Source organism: Anarhichas minor, unplaced genomic scaffold, assembly GCF_050575085.1.
Source record: "Anarhichas minor isolate MPS153535 unplaced genomic scaffold, ASM5057508v1 ptg000027l, whole genome shotgun sequence".
NCBI lineage: Eukaryota > Metazoa > Chordata > Actinopteri > Perciformes > Anarhichadidae > Anarhichas > Anarhichas minor.
This window is the reverse complement of record NW_027466473.1, coordinates 3,031,882-3,050,038: the sequence shown is the minus strand read 5'-3', so window position 1 is coordinate 3,050,038 and position 18,157 is coordinate 3,031,882. Positions and strand designations below refer to the sequence as shown.

Genomic DNA, 18,157 nt, shown 5'->3' with positions numbered 1-18,157 from the left:
GATTGAAGGCTAGGCATTGTGTGGTGAGAAAACAATAATCTGTCTTTAATATGAATCCTTTGTTACCCGTTCTGTCTCGGGGACTCTGCAGGGCGAGAGCTCGCGGTGTCGTAACCTTCTCTCCTTTTTCTTTTTAGACACATTTTGCAAACTGCTTCGCAGAGATTGCTAACGATATGCAAATCTGGGACTTGCTGTAGATTTCTGGTAAATGGAAGTTTTCACAGGTGCTGACATTTTGGGCAGTGTTGCGTGGTGCTCACTGTGGCGTACATTTAGAGTTTTGCAGCTATTGGCTTTTTGATTGCTGTTAAGCATCATTTTGAACACTGCAGAGTGAAATGTTCTATTACATCCTCACAAACACAGCACTTCACAAGACAATACATCTCACTTTCTCTACTTTGTAGGTCTGCAGGGGGCACAAGTCCCAAGTTCCATATCAGCCATATTGAGTATACTCAATATGGCTGATATTTTTATCCAGTTATGCAGGGAGTCTATGCTGAACTATACTTGTAGGCCCAGGAGGGAGGGAGCTGACTCACATATGTATCTGTTTTCAATGTCTTTTTTAGAACAGTCCACATAGCAGCATTGGGCATATATTGTAGACATGTATTATTTCATTATTTATTGAATGCTGCTGAGAAAGCAGCTGCTTCCTGTTCCTTCTAGTTGCTGTTTTTGTGTCTGGCACCTGAAATATTAATGCGGTTTGCTGCATATCACATAATAAAATAATAAAAAAATATTCTTGGTTTGGAAAATAATAGTAGAAAGCACAGTGCCTGAAATGTGATTGTCATTGTGGGGGTTTTGTCATACATCAAGAGCTCACAGTTGATACTTACATTCCCGTGAAGAGCATGCTCTTAAAGTTTAGCTGAGAAAATCATTATTATGTTCTGTGTCTTCTGTGTCACTCATGTCCTACTTTCCAGTAATCATTTCCATTTCCCAATGTGCACTATGGTCCATTTTTCCTCTTGACAACAGTGTTGGACTGGTGAAGATATAAACCACTATTTGAAACCAGTCACTGCTCCTTTTAACCTGACAAAACAAAGACTTTTACTGGGAGATTTTAAACCCACCTGCAAATGCTGCCAATGGTATTCCATAGAGTGCAGACACTTGAGTAAATGTGTTTTGACTGTAAAAGGCCTCATGTTGTGTCAGTGTGCCACAGAATAAGAAGAAATCTACTTAACAAAAACTGTTTTAGGAGGACAGAGGAAAACAGAAGAGGACCTGAGTGTACCCTGAGGGGCGAGTTTAGAGTCGGTGTGCAATAAAATGGATAGGACCTTCAATACAAACTGGATAAATGACAATGCATAAGAATTGGTAAAAGAATAGATCTTTGGCATATGAGTAGAGACTTGTGTATGCCTAGTTTAACTTTACTCGATACATTGAATGCAGAAGATATTTGTAGTCACCCACAGTGTATGACACATTGGCACATTGTATGCAGCAGGAGTGAACATCAGCTATTGAGTTGAAAATAATTTCGCAGAGGGAAATGTGGGCATCTGACATATAGCATGTAGATGCTAAAGTAGTGTGTGTGTGTGTGTGTGTGTGTGTGTGTGTGTGTGTGTGTGTGTGTGTGTGTGTGTGTGTGTGTGTGTGTGTGTGTGTGTGTGTGTGTGTGTGTGTGTGTGTGTGTGTGTCTACAAGCTGAAAGTGTAAAAAAAGAAATACCCCTCTAGTGTTTTTGAGAATGCACACAGGAAAGAAAGAAGTACATTTGTCAATATGTCTGTGTGGATAACCTGCATGGATTAATAAGTCTCAGGATGTGCTATCTAGGCCTATAGGGAAAAAAAACTAAAATGTTAACAGGGCTCTGTGAGGCTGTACTTTGGCACAACAGTGTTTTGGGATAGATGCCAATGGCAGCATGCTAACATGCTCAAAATGACAATGCAAACATGCTGATGTCCTAGACTATCCCCTTCTGTTGCATTGTCATGGGATTTTTTTTAACAATACCATACAGGGCCAAAAGAAAAAATAAACCAATAAGTAACGCTGAAATGATTTATCTTGCCACACTGATGCAGTTGAGCACTAAAGAGAGCATTGACAATTTCATCATCACAACAGACACAAAGCAATTGAGAAAAGTGTGTCGACTGTCAGCTGAGTGTTACAAGAGGACAGTTTTTGACAGTTCACCCATTGTTGGCCTCTCTCCAGGTACTGGAACTCACAAGTGCAGCCAATTTGAAAGTTGTCTGATGTTTGATGTTAAGGGTTGAGACCTAATGTGCCACCTTGTCATCAAGGTGTCTTAGTTGGGTCAAACCCTTTCAAAAATGATGATCTAAATACCTCACATGAAGCTATTCTCTGTGCTGCTTTTCTTAAAACAACTCTGCTACAATAGAGAAAGATCCCCCCCAGTACATACACATTATATCTCTTTCTTCTCTGTGATTGATTTCTCCCTGTATCCCTGTAGAACAGTGCTGCTAATGCAGCTGAGCAGGGAATGTCTGGATGTGACATTGTCCATGTTTGTTTTATCCACACAGCCAAGCAAACAACTAAACAGACCCAGGAGTGTGAAGTGGTTTAGGACACCATGTGTGTATGTTTAAAGGGCACTTTACCCAAAGCACATCAACAGTATATCCATCCAGAACTCCCCGTGTGATTTACTAAGGTCTGGAGATGCCTGCCATTGAAATGTTTGCCTCTGCCCCCGTGTAATGGAGCTCCACCGGCAATATTTCAGAAGTCTCACATGGTTACTCACTGTGATCTACAGACCTTGTGAACATATATTTGCTGTGAACTGTGTTTTTCTACCAAAGGCATCCACAAACTGTTTCTGCCTCTGCACATAACAAAACAAGTGACACAAACATACGCCAATCTGTGGGGATATCACGGTGCTGGTTATTTTTGTTTGTTCAGATGCGTGTATGTCGCTTGTGAGCATCAAAAATGAGCCTCATTCTTTTGGTCACCAGGAGACATCCCAAAACTAAAGCTACCACTAAAGCACTAAAGCTAAAGCTATCTGGATGAACAGTTACCCTTCCAGGTAGGTGGGACAAAGCGCAATAAGAAGGCCGTCAACACACTGGAAGGTCAGGGGTTTGAATCCCAGGACCAGCTGGGAACAACAGTTTTTCACAGGAGAGAGGAAAAAAAGTATCATTAATGCTCTTTCTTCCAGAGTAGCTGACAGAGAGGCTGTTGTGTACTTCACCTTTAGTAGCTCAGGTAGCGAGGAGAAGAGGGCTGAACTGAACATGTGCACTATTATGAATATGAAGCAGGACAATGTCAAACACAGCACGGACTCTCAACAAAACGTACCTCTTCACAGAGCAAATACAGAGGAAGTCTAATAAAATGAATACAAGAAGTTTCCTCCTGTTGAACCTTCACCTGCAGCCACTTGGCATGCATTCAGCTAAATCTACAGCACCACGGCAGAACCTGCCAGGGAAATACAAGGAGAGGGAGATAACCTTTTATATTTATATTTTATCACCTAATATATTTATATACGAAGCCATTGCTCAGTGAGTGCTTTTTTCAGTGTGTGCAGGGCTTGTCAAGTATGTTGTGCTAGCCTCAATATTAACTTCATATTTGTTATCTGTGCATTTCCAGGATTTGCTACTGGAGCATTTTTTCTCCAAAATGAATAAACCCTGTGAAAAATTGGTTCCTGTAGATAGTCTTAAATAATATAGTAATATCCTGTAGTAAGTCATAGCTTTAGTTTTAACAATGGGACTTCTTTTTGTTGAACGACCAGTATCCACATTGGTGTGTGTGTCTCTGTGTGTACTTGCCCTGTGTCTCTTGTTCTACGTCATACCCACTGATGATGTGCATACACACACACACACACACACACACAGAGATAGATAGTTACTTTATAAATCCCACAAGGGGAATTTCTTTCGCTACAGCAGCATTTATACATACAGATAGGCAATCAAAATAGCAGAGTGAACATTACATATAAAAATGCACAATATATACAATAAAATAGAATAATATTAAATGAACGAACTAAACAATAGTGCAAGGATTTAACCAAACAAACAAACAACAGAGTAACAGTGTTATAGTCGTGCGATTGATTTGGCCAGAGGTGATTTATTATAGAGTCTTATAGCAGAGGGCAAGAATGTTCTCCTGTATCTGTCCTTGTGACAGCGGAGCTGAATCAGTCTGTTGGAGAAAGTGCTCCGCTGTCCCTGCAGTAGGTGGTGGAGAGGGTGGTCCGGGTTATCCAATATGGACAATAGTTTCTTCAGTGTCCTCCTCTCCACCACCTCTTCCAGATAGTCTTGTTTGCAGCCAATGATGGAGCCGGCCTTCTTAATCAGTTTATTAAGTCTGTTGGTGTCTCCGGCTCCAATGCTGCTCCCCCAGCAGACTACGGCGAAGTACAGTGCACTGGCCACAACAGACTGGTAGAACATCTCCAACATCTTGCTGCACAAGTTGAAGGATCGAAGTTTCCTCAAGAAGAAGAGTCGACTCATCCCCTTCTTGTACACAGCGTTGATGTTGGTCTTCCAGTTCAGCCTGTTGTTGATGGAGACACCCAGGTACTTGTACTCCTCCACCATGTACACATCCTCTCCCAGAACTCTCCTGAAGTCGACCACCATCTCTCTGGTCTTGGCGTTCAGGAGAAGGTGATTTCTACCGGCCCACTCCACAAAGTCATCTGCCCTGTACTCCTCCCGTCCGTCCCTTATACACCCGACCACTACAGAGTCATCAGAGAACGTCTGCAGATGGTATGACCCTGATTTGTACAAGGTGAACAGGACAGAACAGTTCCCTGTGGAGCTCCAGTACCACTGACCACCGCATCAGGAGCACTGTATTTTTTAATTTAATTTTTTTTTAAATTTATTATACTATATTGATTCCTTTAAGGGGGAAATTTGTCTCTGCATTTGATCCATCCCTGTATATAGGGAGCAGTGGGCTGCCAATGACAGGCACCCAGTGAGCCACGGTCACCCCACGGTTGTATACATCAGTGGTGGGCCGTCAGGGCCAGCAAGGCCTTCTCTGCTGGCCTAGACAGAATCACAAAGTTATAGCTATTTTATAATTTTTCATAAATACACTACATGTATTCAAATTTTTTTCCCCATTATCTTATTTTCTCATTGCACAGCTACTGTCTTCCTCAGTTGCTCTGCTTCCAGTGCAGCTTGTTTTAAGTAGAGCTTTTATCCAATCAGATTTCACCTCTGTGTCTCTAGGTAAGAAGAGAGACCCGAGGCCTGCAGACTCACAAGTGCATCCCTTTGCAGTTTAAGTGAATGGGGACGATATTGTTGATTGTCACAATCGGCGAAGTTAAAGCGCCGTGCCCCTCCCCCACCTCCACTACTGTCTCCCCTACCTGATAAATAATAACTGATATCTTCTGATATATATGCAGCGAGCATAGTCCTGATAATTCATAGAAAAAGAAAGGTGAGGCTGCGAAGAAACAATAGTAAATCTGCAAACTTATCAAACTTAACATTCATTCCTCGTCAGCCTGTCCAAATAAATTGGGCAAATAAAGCTTTAACCACATTAAACTTAGCTTTATTAAATGTCAGGTCTCTGTCGGGAAAAACATTTTTAATCAATGATTTTATTGTTGGGCACAAACTGGACTTTTTGTTTTTAACTGAAACTTGGTTAAACCAAGATAACAGTGCAGCTGTTCTTATTGAATCAACACCTCACAGCTTCAGTTTCATGAGTGAAACAAGAGCGCATAAGAAAGGAGGTGGAGTTGCTATTTTATTTAATGATTCTCTTCATAAAGCAGATGTCCTTTGGTCATTTTACTTCTTTTGAATATGTGGCTCTGAATTCCACTCAAGCTTTATTCCTAAACATTTACAGACCGCCTAAATACTGTGCAACTTTCTTTGATGAGTTTACTGAACTGCTGTCTATAATCTGTATGGATTTTGACTGTGTTGTTATTGTTGGTGATTTTAATATCCATGTTGATAATCCCCAGGACAGAGGGTCTATAGAACTATGTGGTGTCCTTGATAACTGTGATCTGGCTCAGCATGTGACCCACCCACAACAGGGGGCACACTCTGGACCTAATCATCACCAAAGGTGTAAACATTTCCAAGGTTGCTGTGACTGATGTTGCACTCTCTGATCATTTCTGTGTTTTCTTTGAGAGTGCAATCTCCTTGCACACAAATGTTCAAACCGAGGTTGTGACAAAGCGTTACATCTCTGAAAACACCAGTGAACTATTTATTCAGAGGTTCTCCTCCACACCAGCCCTCTCTTGCCTCTCAGTCAATGAGCTTGAGATTAAACTCTTTGTTAACAAAGAAAGGAGGATGGACTTTGTCTTTAAATAGTGAACAGCAGCTCTGGTAAGTTGACTGCTTTTGTTTTTACATCTGCAGTAGTTTTATTATGCTTGTTTATATATTATTATTTGTACAACTTGTTTTTATGAAGATGGATTTTTGTTTGGTTTTATGTGATAGGAACCATTGTTACGTCCAATGTTGCTCTGGGGACATATTTAGCCGGTGCCAGTGTTGCCAACTTGGCGACTTCTCGCTAAATCTGGCGACTTTCCAAACCCTCATGGTAACTTTTTTTGTCAAAAGCTACTAGTGACAAATCTAGTGACTTGTTCTGTTGTTGTTGGAGACTTTCCTGGTGTTTTGACTCTGACGTGAAAGCACGTACGTTCTACACCAGGGGTGCCCACACTTTTTCGGCTTGCGAGCTACTTTTAAAATGACCAAGTCAAAATGATCTACCTACATTAAAATGCTGCATATCTATTTATATATATATATATATATATATATATACTGAGTATACTTTATATTTACAATATATGTTGGCATACCTTGCATAACTGCATGAACCCTTATGGCACAATACAATTCTGTACATCTTTGGTCATTACCTTACTCTGATGACTTGCACTGAATGGGATTGGCCAGAGTTGCATAGTCCGGACAGTAGCTGCTGGTAGCCCGCCTCAAGCAGACTTCAAATGATCATCAGTCATGGTGGAACGGTGTTTGGACTTAATGTTCTTCATGTGGGAAAAGGCTGACTCACATAAATATGTAGAGCCGAATAATGCAGTCAAGAAGGGATCACATTTCCTCATGTTTGGGTACTTTTCCTCTGTGAGAAAACTGTCCATGAGCCCTGGACTTCAGCTGAATGTCAGCTTGCAGTGTCAAAATCTCATCCTCCACTCCAGACGAGTTCAGGTGAAACAGCGTTGCAATTTTTGCTGCGAGTAAATCAACCTCAATATCTTCCCGAAATGTGCAGCACATAAGTGTAGCAACTGGCTCGAGTAAAGCAAAGTCTCGAAAGCGTTTGTCAAGCTCTGACAGACACTTGTCAATCTGCTCTGTGTAGCGCGCACTGTCAAGTTACGCACACGCCGTCCGTTGAGTCTCCAGTTCTGACGCGAGGTTTTGGACGTTTCCCAAATCATGGCGCTGCAGCTTCAGCTTCTTTAGTAGAAATAAATTGGAAGGCTAACTAATTAGCTCGCAGGAGTTTTGCAGTAGCTCGCGCGGTTGACCGCGCATACGTGGTGACCCGTGTGTTAGAAAATCAAGTGGCAAATGCCATGCGGGCATCTAATTTTTTTTGAATGTCATGCGATCTACCCGCACTACCTCGACGTATTGGGCACCCCTGTTCTACACTGTCGTGAACGAGCAGCGGGTGCTGCCGTGAGCCCCTCCGCCGCCCCAAAGCACTCACAGGCGGTGACTCTCACAGCAGCCTCACGCAGCAGTCAGAGCAGAGAGGAGACGCACTCTCGGCATATTCTCTGCAGTTAGTGTATTTACAGGTGTTGGCTTCATTTTTACACGAAACCGTAGCTGTGTTTCAGCGGCAGGAGAGCAGTGAAGGCCCAGGTATAAAATGCACGGCCCGCTACTGGTATACATGGACCTACTATATGCATTAGCATATAGTAGGTCCAGAGTTGTATTGTTCCGTGTGGGGCAGTTAACATACTGGTGAAAGGTTGGCAGTGCTTTATCCTGTGTGGTGTGGTTAAAGTCTCCAGTAATAGCCAAAAATGCACCAGGATGATGAATCTGCAGTTTAGACACAGTGGAGTGGATGGTGTCCACTGCTGCCTCTGCATCAGCTGATGGAGGAACGTACACAGCGACAACAACGGCGGATGAGAACTCCCTTGTCAAATAATACGGACGCATCCCCACGGCTAGAGGCTAGAGAGACATGGGGGAACAGAGGGCTGGTTCACTGTGATTTTAACAATAAAGAAATATTCAAAACAAAACTTGCAGAGCAGGGGAGTCAAAAAATGTGTTACCAAAAAAACAAGGCAAACCACAACGAGTAAAACACAAAAACAGGATAAGGTAATTTTAACAAAAAGCACGAGGGATACATACATGATAGCAGGGAACATACCGGGAAGCAGAGCAGGGCAGAGCAGGTAGCATAACAGACAAACTGAGACAGGGGACTCACAGGGTTTAAATATTAGGTGATTAGACACAGCATTCAATCAGGGGCGGGGCAGACAATCACAAAGGCGGGAAAACATACAAAGGCAGGAAGTGAAGTGAACACGGGGCACGAGGCAGGGAAATTCCAAATAAAACAGGAAACAAACTAAACATCACCCAAACGTGACAATTTGGGCTGCTCAAGACATGTATGTATGTTGACATGTCTGAACAAAAGTCTTAGTTTCCCTCTATTAGTTTAGTTTAGTTTTCTCTCCTCAAGTTGACGGTAATAATTGGAGATTCTGCTGTGTATGGTCTTCTCTTTCATGTCTTTTTCTTTGTCTAAAGTCAAGGATTTATTATTGTCATTATACAATACAGCATTGCTATTATTCTGGGCGGTTTTAATCACCCGCTCTAGAGCCCTCCTTTGTCATGCACATCCCATATCAGTTTGGAATGTTTGCACTCAGGATGCTTTCTATTGCTCCTCCGAAAATCAACAATCAGCTCCTTGCTTTGAGTGATGTCGAGCAGCAGGTTGTTCTCTGGTCACCATTCTGCAGGATTGTTGACTTCCTCTCGAAATGAAGTCTCAACGTTGTTCGTAATCCGGTCGATGTCGGTAGTGTAGTCTGCAAACAGATTTTTCCTCATGTCGGTAGCAGTCGGTAGAGTAGAAGAGGTGTGGCTGCCAATCCGGACTGTCTGGGGTTTGTTTGTAAGGAAGTCCAAATACCAGCTGCACGGTGAGGCACTGAAGCCCAGAGGGCTACATTTGCAGGTTCATGGGGGGATTGTGTTAAATGCATTGAAATCACCAAACAGCATTCTAGGGAAGGTGTTGTTATTTTAAGTGTGTGAATGCTATTTGAGTGGTAGCCTGATGATTTTTAATTACATGGTGTAGCAACTCCATGATACGTTTTCAAATACTGGAAGAGGTGAATGTGATAATTACCTTAATACAACCTTTAACATGTCCCGTGTTATTTTCTTTCTCTTCAGCTTCATGGTATGTTGGTTCTTAACAGTTCCTGTCTGGTCACCTGGCCTCCTCCTTTCATATGCTCCCGGTAGCTTTCTTTACTGTCACTCTGGTTGCTGATAGTGAGTCTTCTTCCATTTATAGCCCCATTCCTTCAAATCTCACCCTCACACCATCATTTAATTATTTATTTGTATGTATTTGTTTATTTTGCAGGGACAATGCACACCAATCAACAGTCAAACTGTGAGTGAGCCAGAGTTAGCCAGAGAGGCTACTTTTCATCTCCTGTCCCCGGCCAGATGTTTGAAGGCAGCCTCAAACTTCAAATTAAAATGGAATTAAAATTCATAGATAAAGTAACGTATAGACAAAAACCAATACACATATAAGCAAAAGAAAAGACACAACAGGCTGCAGCATGCGTCAGGCAGAACAAACCCACCTACAGTACAAGCACATAATACTGAGGCACATCAAATACTATGTCCCTGCATTCAGCACCACACACAGACTACACACATTAGTTTGTGCAAACTAATTCCAAATTTATAACATCCACTATTCATAAAAAGAAAGAGAGAGAGTTGGCACAGAAAGCTGACTTTCCATTCTTTCATTGATGCTTCGTATGTCCTGCCAGATCCTGGTTTTATAGTATAAATACCCCAGTGCATTCTGAGCCTAGATTGGTTTTTATCTAAATGTTACATTCTCCTGTTCCCCTGCAGAAAATACATTAACTTGAATTTGGCCTAATACCGGTAATGTCGATGTCACTGTTTTAATCTGGCGGAATGAATTAGATCAGAAGTATTAATGTGGTAACTGAGGTGTACAGTGGGCATACAGAAATCATTTTAGGCCCACCCAAATAGCACAACAGCCATGATTCCATAAACATATTTCAATCAGGAGAGACTTGTTTTATAATTTAACAATGATTTATTATACAAGCGTCAAATATGAAAAGTGCAAAGTCTTTGGCGATTGGACTCCATCCTGAAGTACTATCACCGAGGGTAGGGATACTGAGGTCCAACAGGCCTAATCCCCCCTGGAGTCCAGACACTGGTGGTGGTGGTGAAAGGAGTTGCTGCAATCTGATGATGAATCAGGAGCCTGACTGTGATGCTGACTGGAGGTGACTGGGGTGGAGGCGGGTCGCATCTGCTTAACGCTGAAATGACAGCAGAGAGAACACTTTAAAGTTTGACAGCAACGATCTGATTGGCTGAAGGAAACTGTGTGCCGAATCTGGTTGGTTGCTTAACAGTGCACGCCCCCAATCAGCTGATAGAGTAATTACAAGGAGAGGAGAGACAGAGATCACAAGTGAATGTCTTCCTGACTGAACTTGCACTTGAGCTACATTTGTATGCACATTTTGAAGTAAGGCATAAGTAACACTGTATGAAATTCGATAAAACTTCCTCAATTGATCAAAAAGGTTTTCTGGAGGTGTTTTTTGTAAGTAAAAACTAAATTCTGATGTCGCAAACACATGACTGATTAGCTGTTTCCCCTGTAAGCATCTTCCCTGTTATCTATTTATATTGTCTTGGACTCTGGACAGCATGAAACATGGCCAATACTAACAAGGAGAATTACATTTGGCCCAACTGAATCAAATTCCTGAAGTACCCTCTCTATTTTTCTCTCGTAGATGGTCAAGTCGACTTTTCCGGTCCGCAACTCATCTTCTCCTGATCTGTTCACTGGTGGATTCCAGCCATACATAGTCTTGACCGCCATTTTCTGCCGAAACTGCGCTTTTTGTAGCAGAGTCTATTTGCTCCAACCTAGTTGATGGAAACAAACATATATTGCGTTTCTTTTTCCAAAGTTTGCTTCAAATTTTCTTGACAATTGAATGGAAACATGACCAATGACCAATTCATATACGTACAATAGTTAGAAAATGCAACAACACTCGAGCTCTACCTAACATGTCCTGTAATCTCCTCCTCATAACTCCTCTGGAAGTAGTTAAGTATTTGGTGATACAAAGATAGTTTGGAACATTGTGAGTAGAGGCGAGTGGGGCAAAGCTGCTGTTATTCATCATTATTCTACAATTTCATGTCAGTGGCTGGATAGAATAGTCTTCAAATAGTGTTTGAAATGCATTTGGCTGCAGAAGCTGATATGAGGTGATAGCCGCACGCTCACAATACCAAGTGCCCTAAATCATGTATATGCATGTCCAAGGCCTTTGGCAATAAAAGTGGATAGCAAACATTCCCTGATGCCCCGCTGCAATTTGACTTTGATAGATACTGTTGTTGTCATTTGCTTGTAGTTGGCAACGGTTAGTATTTATTTTACAGACGGTAGTAACTGTGGTCACCATGAATGATGTGGATTACCTCCTACAGCACATATGTGAAAATCTGAATTTGCGATCAAACATCTTAGTGCCCACCAGCCCTGGGTTATTGTTTTAAACTACACCACTTGTAAAAAAAAAGAATCCCAGGTTTAACATGGAGTGGTTCTCCAGGAAAGATGTCGAACTGCAGAGGGAACGGTACCTGCTCAAGAACAGGAGCATTTTTCCGGGAGGATTAGCAAACATGAAAGCAGCACGACAACATGGTACGATTGGGCAAACATGGCTAACCAAACCGTCAGCACATACAAACTGGGAATTGAGCGGTAGGCTATGTGCTCAGCTGGATTATCACCTGTTCAACTGTGTGGAAAATAGTAAAATAGTGCATTATGTCAAATTGTACAAATCTGTGAAGTAAATCAGTGTGTAGTGGTTGTCCTCCCGCCAATCTTCCACCTAGAAATGTCACTGAAGTGTTAAAATACTGCTTGTTAATTTAGCAGGTGTGAGTATGATGAGTTTGTGGCATGCACGTGTGCCGTTGTGTGTCCTTTTGATGGAACATGAAGCACAGTAGCACGTCATGGTGCAATGTTTTTTATTTTTTGACTTGTTTTAACCGCTTAATCTTTTTGGTATCAGAGATGGAAGGAAATGTCAGCATACACATTATCTGTCAGCCGGATTACTGGTACTGTGTGTCGCATTCTGATGTTAAGTTATGTGCAGTGCTTGTACATGCATTAGTCATGAAAGCGACCTCTCACGTCTGATGTGATCTAAAGGAAGAGGCATGTGTCATAAACAAGTCAGTGATGAAATCGTATGATTACAACTTTTCAAGGCTTTCCTCCCCACCACCATTTGGTTTTATTTTGAAATTGCTACATGACCTCCATGTTCTTCTAGAGTATTCCATTAAAGTGTAATGTCTCACTTCTAAAACTCACTTTTACATTTACAATGCAAAGAAAAAAAAGAGAAGAAAACTCCAAATTTCAAGGCAACAAATAAAAAAAAAATGTGATATTCAAAATAAGGTTTGGCAATCTAACCAAATTTCTTAAAGCAGCTATAACCAATATTTGTATGATAACGATGTATTAACAGAATGTGAAAAGGGCCTCTGGTAGTGATGAACCTACAGAGAACGTTCTGCTGAATATGCAGCTCTTCTTGGCTTTACTGAGCTTTATAATGAGCTCCGGCTCACTGTTTAGCTCTCCGGATGCATACTTTAATGTTTTGGTTCATTCTCAATGCTAGGGTTATTTTTGACATCGCTAAAAGCATTGTGCTGAAAGCCTAAATCTCCAACGTGTTTTTGTATTCTCCGTCTTTGTTCCTACCAGATGCAACGTGGACAGCAAAGTATCACGAGTGGCGTGGCTCAATCGCACCACCATCCTCTTTGCAGGAAGTGAGAAGTGGTCTCTGGACCCCCGCGTCATCCTGATGGAAAACACAGCAGTCACAGAGTACAGCATCAAGATCCAAAATGTTGACGTCCACGACGAAGGGCCCTACGTCTGCTCCATCCTCACGAACAAGAAGCCAAAGTCCACAAAAGTGCATCTCATCGTACAAGGTAAGTTCCTGTCCAAAGGTGTCAAACAAGATCAGTGCTGGAACAGTGTTGTGTGGGTTTTTCTTTTCTTTTTTTGCGGTGTGGGTATTCAATTTATAGATGACTGATGATCTGACTTCAGTCATTTTTATTGCAGCTAAATGGGATTCTTAACCAAGCAGACAGACTGACCAAAATAAAAACCTGTCAAATGTTGCAACATGCACCTGACAAACTGAAGTGTTGGTATTACAGTCTACATAGCCCAACTGAATGAAAACATGTGTGGACCACTGTACTATTACAGGCATTTTCAAGTATGCAGCCACTTCAGCAACTGGGCAATTTGACAGTAAATTAAAATAAAATAAATATATAAATAAATTAAAACATGGACTCTGGGACTAAAAAAGTTGACAGACATTTGGACCGTGAAGGAATGATGGCATTCCTGCTCAGGAAGAGGAGCCGATCAACATGCTACAAGGTCAAACTTCTCTTTTGTGCTGTGTCGATGTCTCCAGCTGAGGAGAAGATTCTTTCTGCTGAGATGCTTGTACCTGGAATGCAAAGGTATCTCTTGGCCAGCCTGGCCAGGAAAGGACCGACTTGCTCATGTGTTTTTCACCAGCTCAGTGGGTCTTCTGTGAGTGCCAGTGGTGTATTTTCACCTCCTCCTCAGCTATGGCAGTACATTATTTTAGTGGGGCTTCAACAAGTCTGGCCAAGCATGTCTGCTAGCCAACATGACTTCCTCATCTTGGCGGGTATGATGGGGGGGGGGGGGGGGGGGTCCGGGATCCTCTTCAGTGTAGCCAGGTTCCTCCTGATGTTCCTGGGTTTCTTGGAGATGGTGTGCTGCATCACTTCTTCCTGTAGAATACAAACACACACAATAAGAGAGAGAGAGAGGGGGATATATGTTAAATATATATTTAATATGCAGCAAATATGTTGTTGCTCTTTGGTAAAGGATGTCAGCGGTCAGATATTGTACTTAAATAAAAGTAGCGATATCACAGTGTAGATGAAAGTCCTGCATTCAAAACGTTACTTGCAGAAATTAAAAAAGTACTGGCATCAAAATATCAATGGTAAAAGTTTTCACCATGCAGAATGACCCATTTCAGAGTCATCTGGACTTGAGTGATGCTTTAATGTGTTGATTTGTATGTTGTGTTGATAATCTCAATTTGCAAAGTAAAGTAACAAAAATTGTCAAATAAACGTACAACACTTTCCTCCAAAATGTAGTAGACAAGTAAAGTACACTTCATGTACCTCAAAATTGTACTTGAGTACTCTAAATTTACTTTCGTTACCACTATGACTACACTATTAATATTCATTTTGAAGTGGGTTAGAATACATTACACCATTAATATTAAAATGCTTGTTTACCTGAAGGGTCACAGCCTCAGCAGCCCCTTGTCTCTCCTCTGGGCACAGGAACGGCAGGGTATAAAACCTGGCTTCCATGAGGATGTGAACTACTACTGGCATATCTCTTCTGAAGATCTTGATTGATGCTTGATTTTTGTCTCTGACCAACGCTGTCTTGTGTCGAGTACAACAGCTGTGCGAGCAGCGGCGCTACAAGTGACGAAGCGGGCCTCTTTTCCTCAGACAGTCAACTGGACATCGACTTCAAGGCCAGGACAATATCTTCGCCGTACCTGATGTCCATCTCATTCAAATCTCACTTCCGGAGAAAACTGCGCTGCACGAATGCGTTTCAGCACCGTTCCGTTCTTGTGCTGACATCTATCTTGAGCTTGTAGCTCGGGATCTGGAACATTTTCTCTTTTTTTCTCCAAAGAGTGGATGGCCACCGTGCTTTTGTTGTTGCAGATTCAACACTCATTGTGAAGCTAGATTGATTATTGTCTGAGCTTGCTCAGAATCGGAAGGATGCTTTTTCAAGCTAAGTTCGCCAGTTTATTTTCGGTTGAGCTGATTTAACGTTGGTCTGGCCGTCAATGGTTAAGGCTATTTCTGGATGCTGGCGTATGAGGTGAGCCCTCCCATTCGTAGCATTCCCAGAGTATTTTATTTTCATACGACACTCCTTGCAAATCGCAGGTGTCACATCCATGTCCTTCTTCCCTTTCTTCCCTTTTGAACAGCACATTTTAGATTTCTTTCTCCGATGACTCCGTCTTTCTTTAAACCAACTTCCTGCCAATCCCGCTGGCTTTAACTATACATCAGAAAAAAACTCATTTTATATAGTTTATATAATAAGAGATGGAAACTTGTCGGCCTTGTATCGATAATCGAAATATTGCGACACAATGCGGTATGGTCTTCGGTGCTCTTTATCACCAGCCATTATCCCTGAAAATAAACCTCTTCACTTAAATCTACTTCCCTAGTCTGTGTCTGCATTTGGGTCTATAACTACAGGCCATGACACCCACCTCTAAAACCCCTATAGTTCTTCTTCCCTGGATTGGACCAGCTCAGCTCCAGTCAAATGAACTAGGAAATCCTCCCTCCTTCGGTTTTAGGATTGTGAGTAGATGGATTTCAATGGGCATTAGAGCTGACGATGGAACTGGATTCAATCTCGATTTCATTTCAGATTGCTGATAGATATTGATTAAGGGCAGAGTATGTTGAAATATGTCCTGGCTAAGTTACATTACAAATTTCATCTAAACTATCCGTCGGCGTTGAGACTTTTGTTTTCTTTAATGATTAAATCAATTTCCTTCACTGCGAGTTTCCACAAACAATTAGCAGCAGCGCCATGAGTCTGCATTAGAGTGACATATAATTAAAAATGAGATGAAGTAGCTGTATCGGATACCTCATGTAGAGTCACAAAGAGAATACGCTGCATCAAGGACAGACTTTCTTTTAGGATCCGTTCAGATTTTTCTTTTGACATTGAGAACTGGCGCATTTTATAAAAAATAATTGACATGATCTTCACAAAAAAAAAACAGTTCAACTTGATGGTATTCTCTTTCATGCAGTCATAATTAACATTGAGTATTTTTCACACTGTATAATTCATGATGATATCTCATTAACTCTTAATTGAAGCTGAGAAGCATCAGGCTATGGTTTTAATCAAACAATAGACAAAGCATATTCTCACAGACAAGGAGACACGTCTCCAATTATACTCCCGTGGATTTCTATCCGTTCCTTTTCCCTGACCTTGAATCACCCAACCATCTGGATGCTGCATGCTCATACTTGAAACTGAAGAGCAGCCTCGAGATCCTCAGAATGGGCGAAGCTGGGTGCTGATACACCAATAAAATACTGGTGATTTGTGGGCGGCTGTGGCTCAGTGGTAGAGCAGGGTCGTCCTTCAATCAGAGGATCGGTGGTTCGATCTCCGGCTCCGCTAGTCCGTGTCGATGTGTCCTTGGGAAAGACACTTAACCCCAAATTGCAGGCTGTTCCTGCGGTGTATGAATGGATATGAATGATTAGATAGTCCTGATTGGCAGGTGGCCCCTTGCATGGTAGCCCCTGCCATCAGTGTGAATGGGATGTCGTTTTTAAGTGCTTTGAGTGGTCGAAGACTAGAAAAGCGCAATACAAGTACAGTCCATTTACCAATTACCATGATGATGCTCTTAGTTGTTACAGCAGAGGAGGGATGCACCTGAGAGCAACAGTATCTGTCAGTGGTACAGACCACAAACCAACTCCTGCTACAGTTCTCCATGTCAAGGAGGGATGCAGATTTCAAGAAATGTGCTGTATTTAATCAATTACCATCTGTGTTAAAAATTAATTGTTGAATAATACCTTAATTCCTCAACAGTGTTCTTTAAACTAGTGCTGTGGCCACATAATCCAAAGGAATTACGCATTAAGAGAGGCTAATACTGTTAACAACAACCACTCACACCACCACGCAACAACTATGTCCTGCAACAAAAACGGTACAGCACCCTCGCCTCTCTCTCTCTCCAACCCAACACACACGCTCACTTGTGTATCGACGTACAACTTTTCGTTTCATGCACAGAATGTCTATCACAATTCAGTTACAGTGAACAGACTGGAGATAGAAACATATTCTATCTACCTTCAGAGAGAACGGACCACTGAGTTAGGCTCCCAGACTTGATGTGTACTGAGTCTGTACTTTTAACCTTTATGTTGAAGCAGAAAGAAAAATCCCTTTGCTTTTCAGGTAGTACGGGGTAACTAGGTTTCCTAAGCTACACAACATTTGCATTGCGGACCATTTGTAATAGAGCCACCCAGGCCTTACCAGAAACAACAAGGCCTCAAGCTTTTAAAAGATATCTTTTGTGCTAATTGACAAATAATTTGTTTTGTGTTTTCGAGAGACCCCTAAAAATGTAATATCTCTACATTCCAATTCCAGAGGTAAAGTGTATTTACATCCAACGAATGGAGTAGAAAGAATAACAGTCTTTAGAAAGTTCATAGTGCTTGCTTTCAGTCATCTGACACACAGTGTATTTGTTATCTGTGGAGGACATTGAATGAAGTGATCTAGTATTACTAGTGTCATGGGTAAGGCCTTGACAGTTACTCTTTCTGTCATTATGTTTAATAGAAGAGAACATTATTAACCCAGATTGACATCCATACTTAGCTAGGCCATGTAGTTATGCCTGGTTGACGCAGAAAACATCAAAATGTCAAGGAGTTTGCCCTACCTCAATGTGAATAGTATATATATACATATATATATATATATATATATATATATATATAGGTGTTGCTTATACAAATGGAAATCCAGCTGTTTCTCAGCTCTC

At 41.6% G+C, this 18,157-nt stretch overlaps 1 protein-coding gene across 1 annotated transcript in view; it reads left to right on the top strand.

Moving 5' to 3' along the window:
* Positions 1 to 18,157, top strand: part of opcml (opioid binding protein/cell adhesion molecule-like) — a 171,761-nt gene that overhangs the window by 71,318 nt on the left and 82,286 nt on the right. The window contains exon 2 of the mRNA XM_076101696.1: positions 13,183 to 13,418. Within this exon, the coding sequence (XP_075957811.1) occupies positions 13,183 to 13,418 (236 nt within the window). The remainder of the gene's footprint in view (positions 1 to 13,182; positions 13,419 to 18,157) is intronic.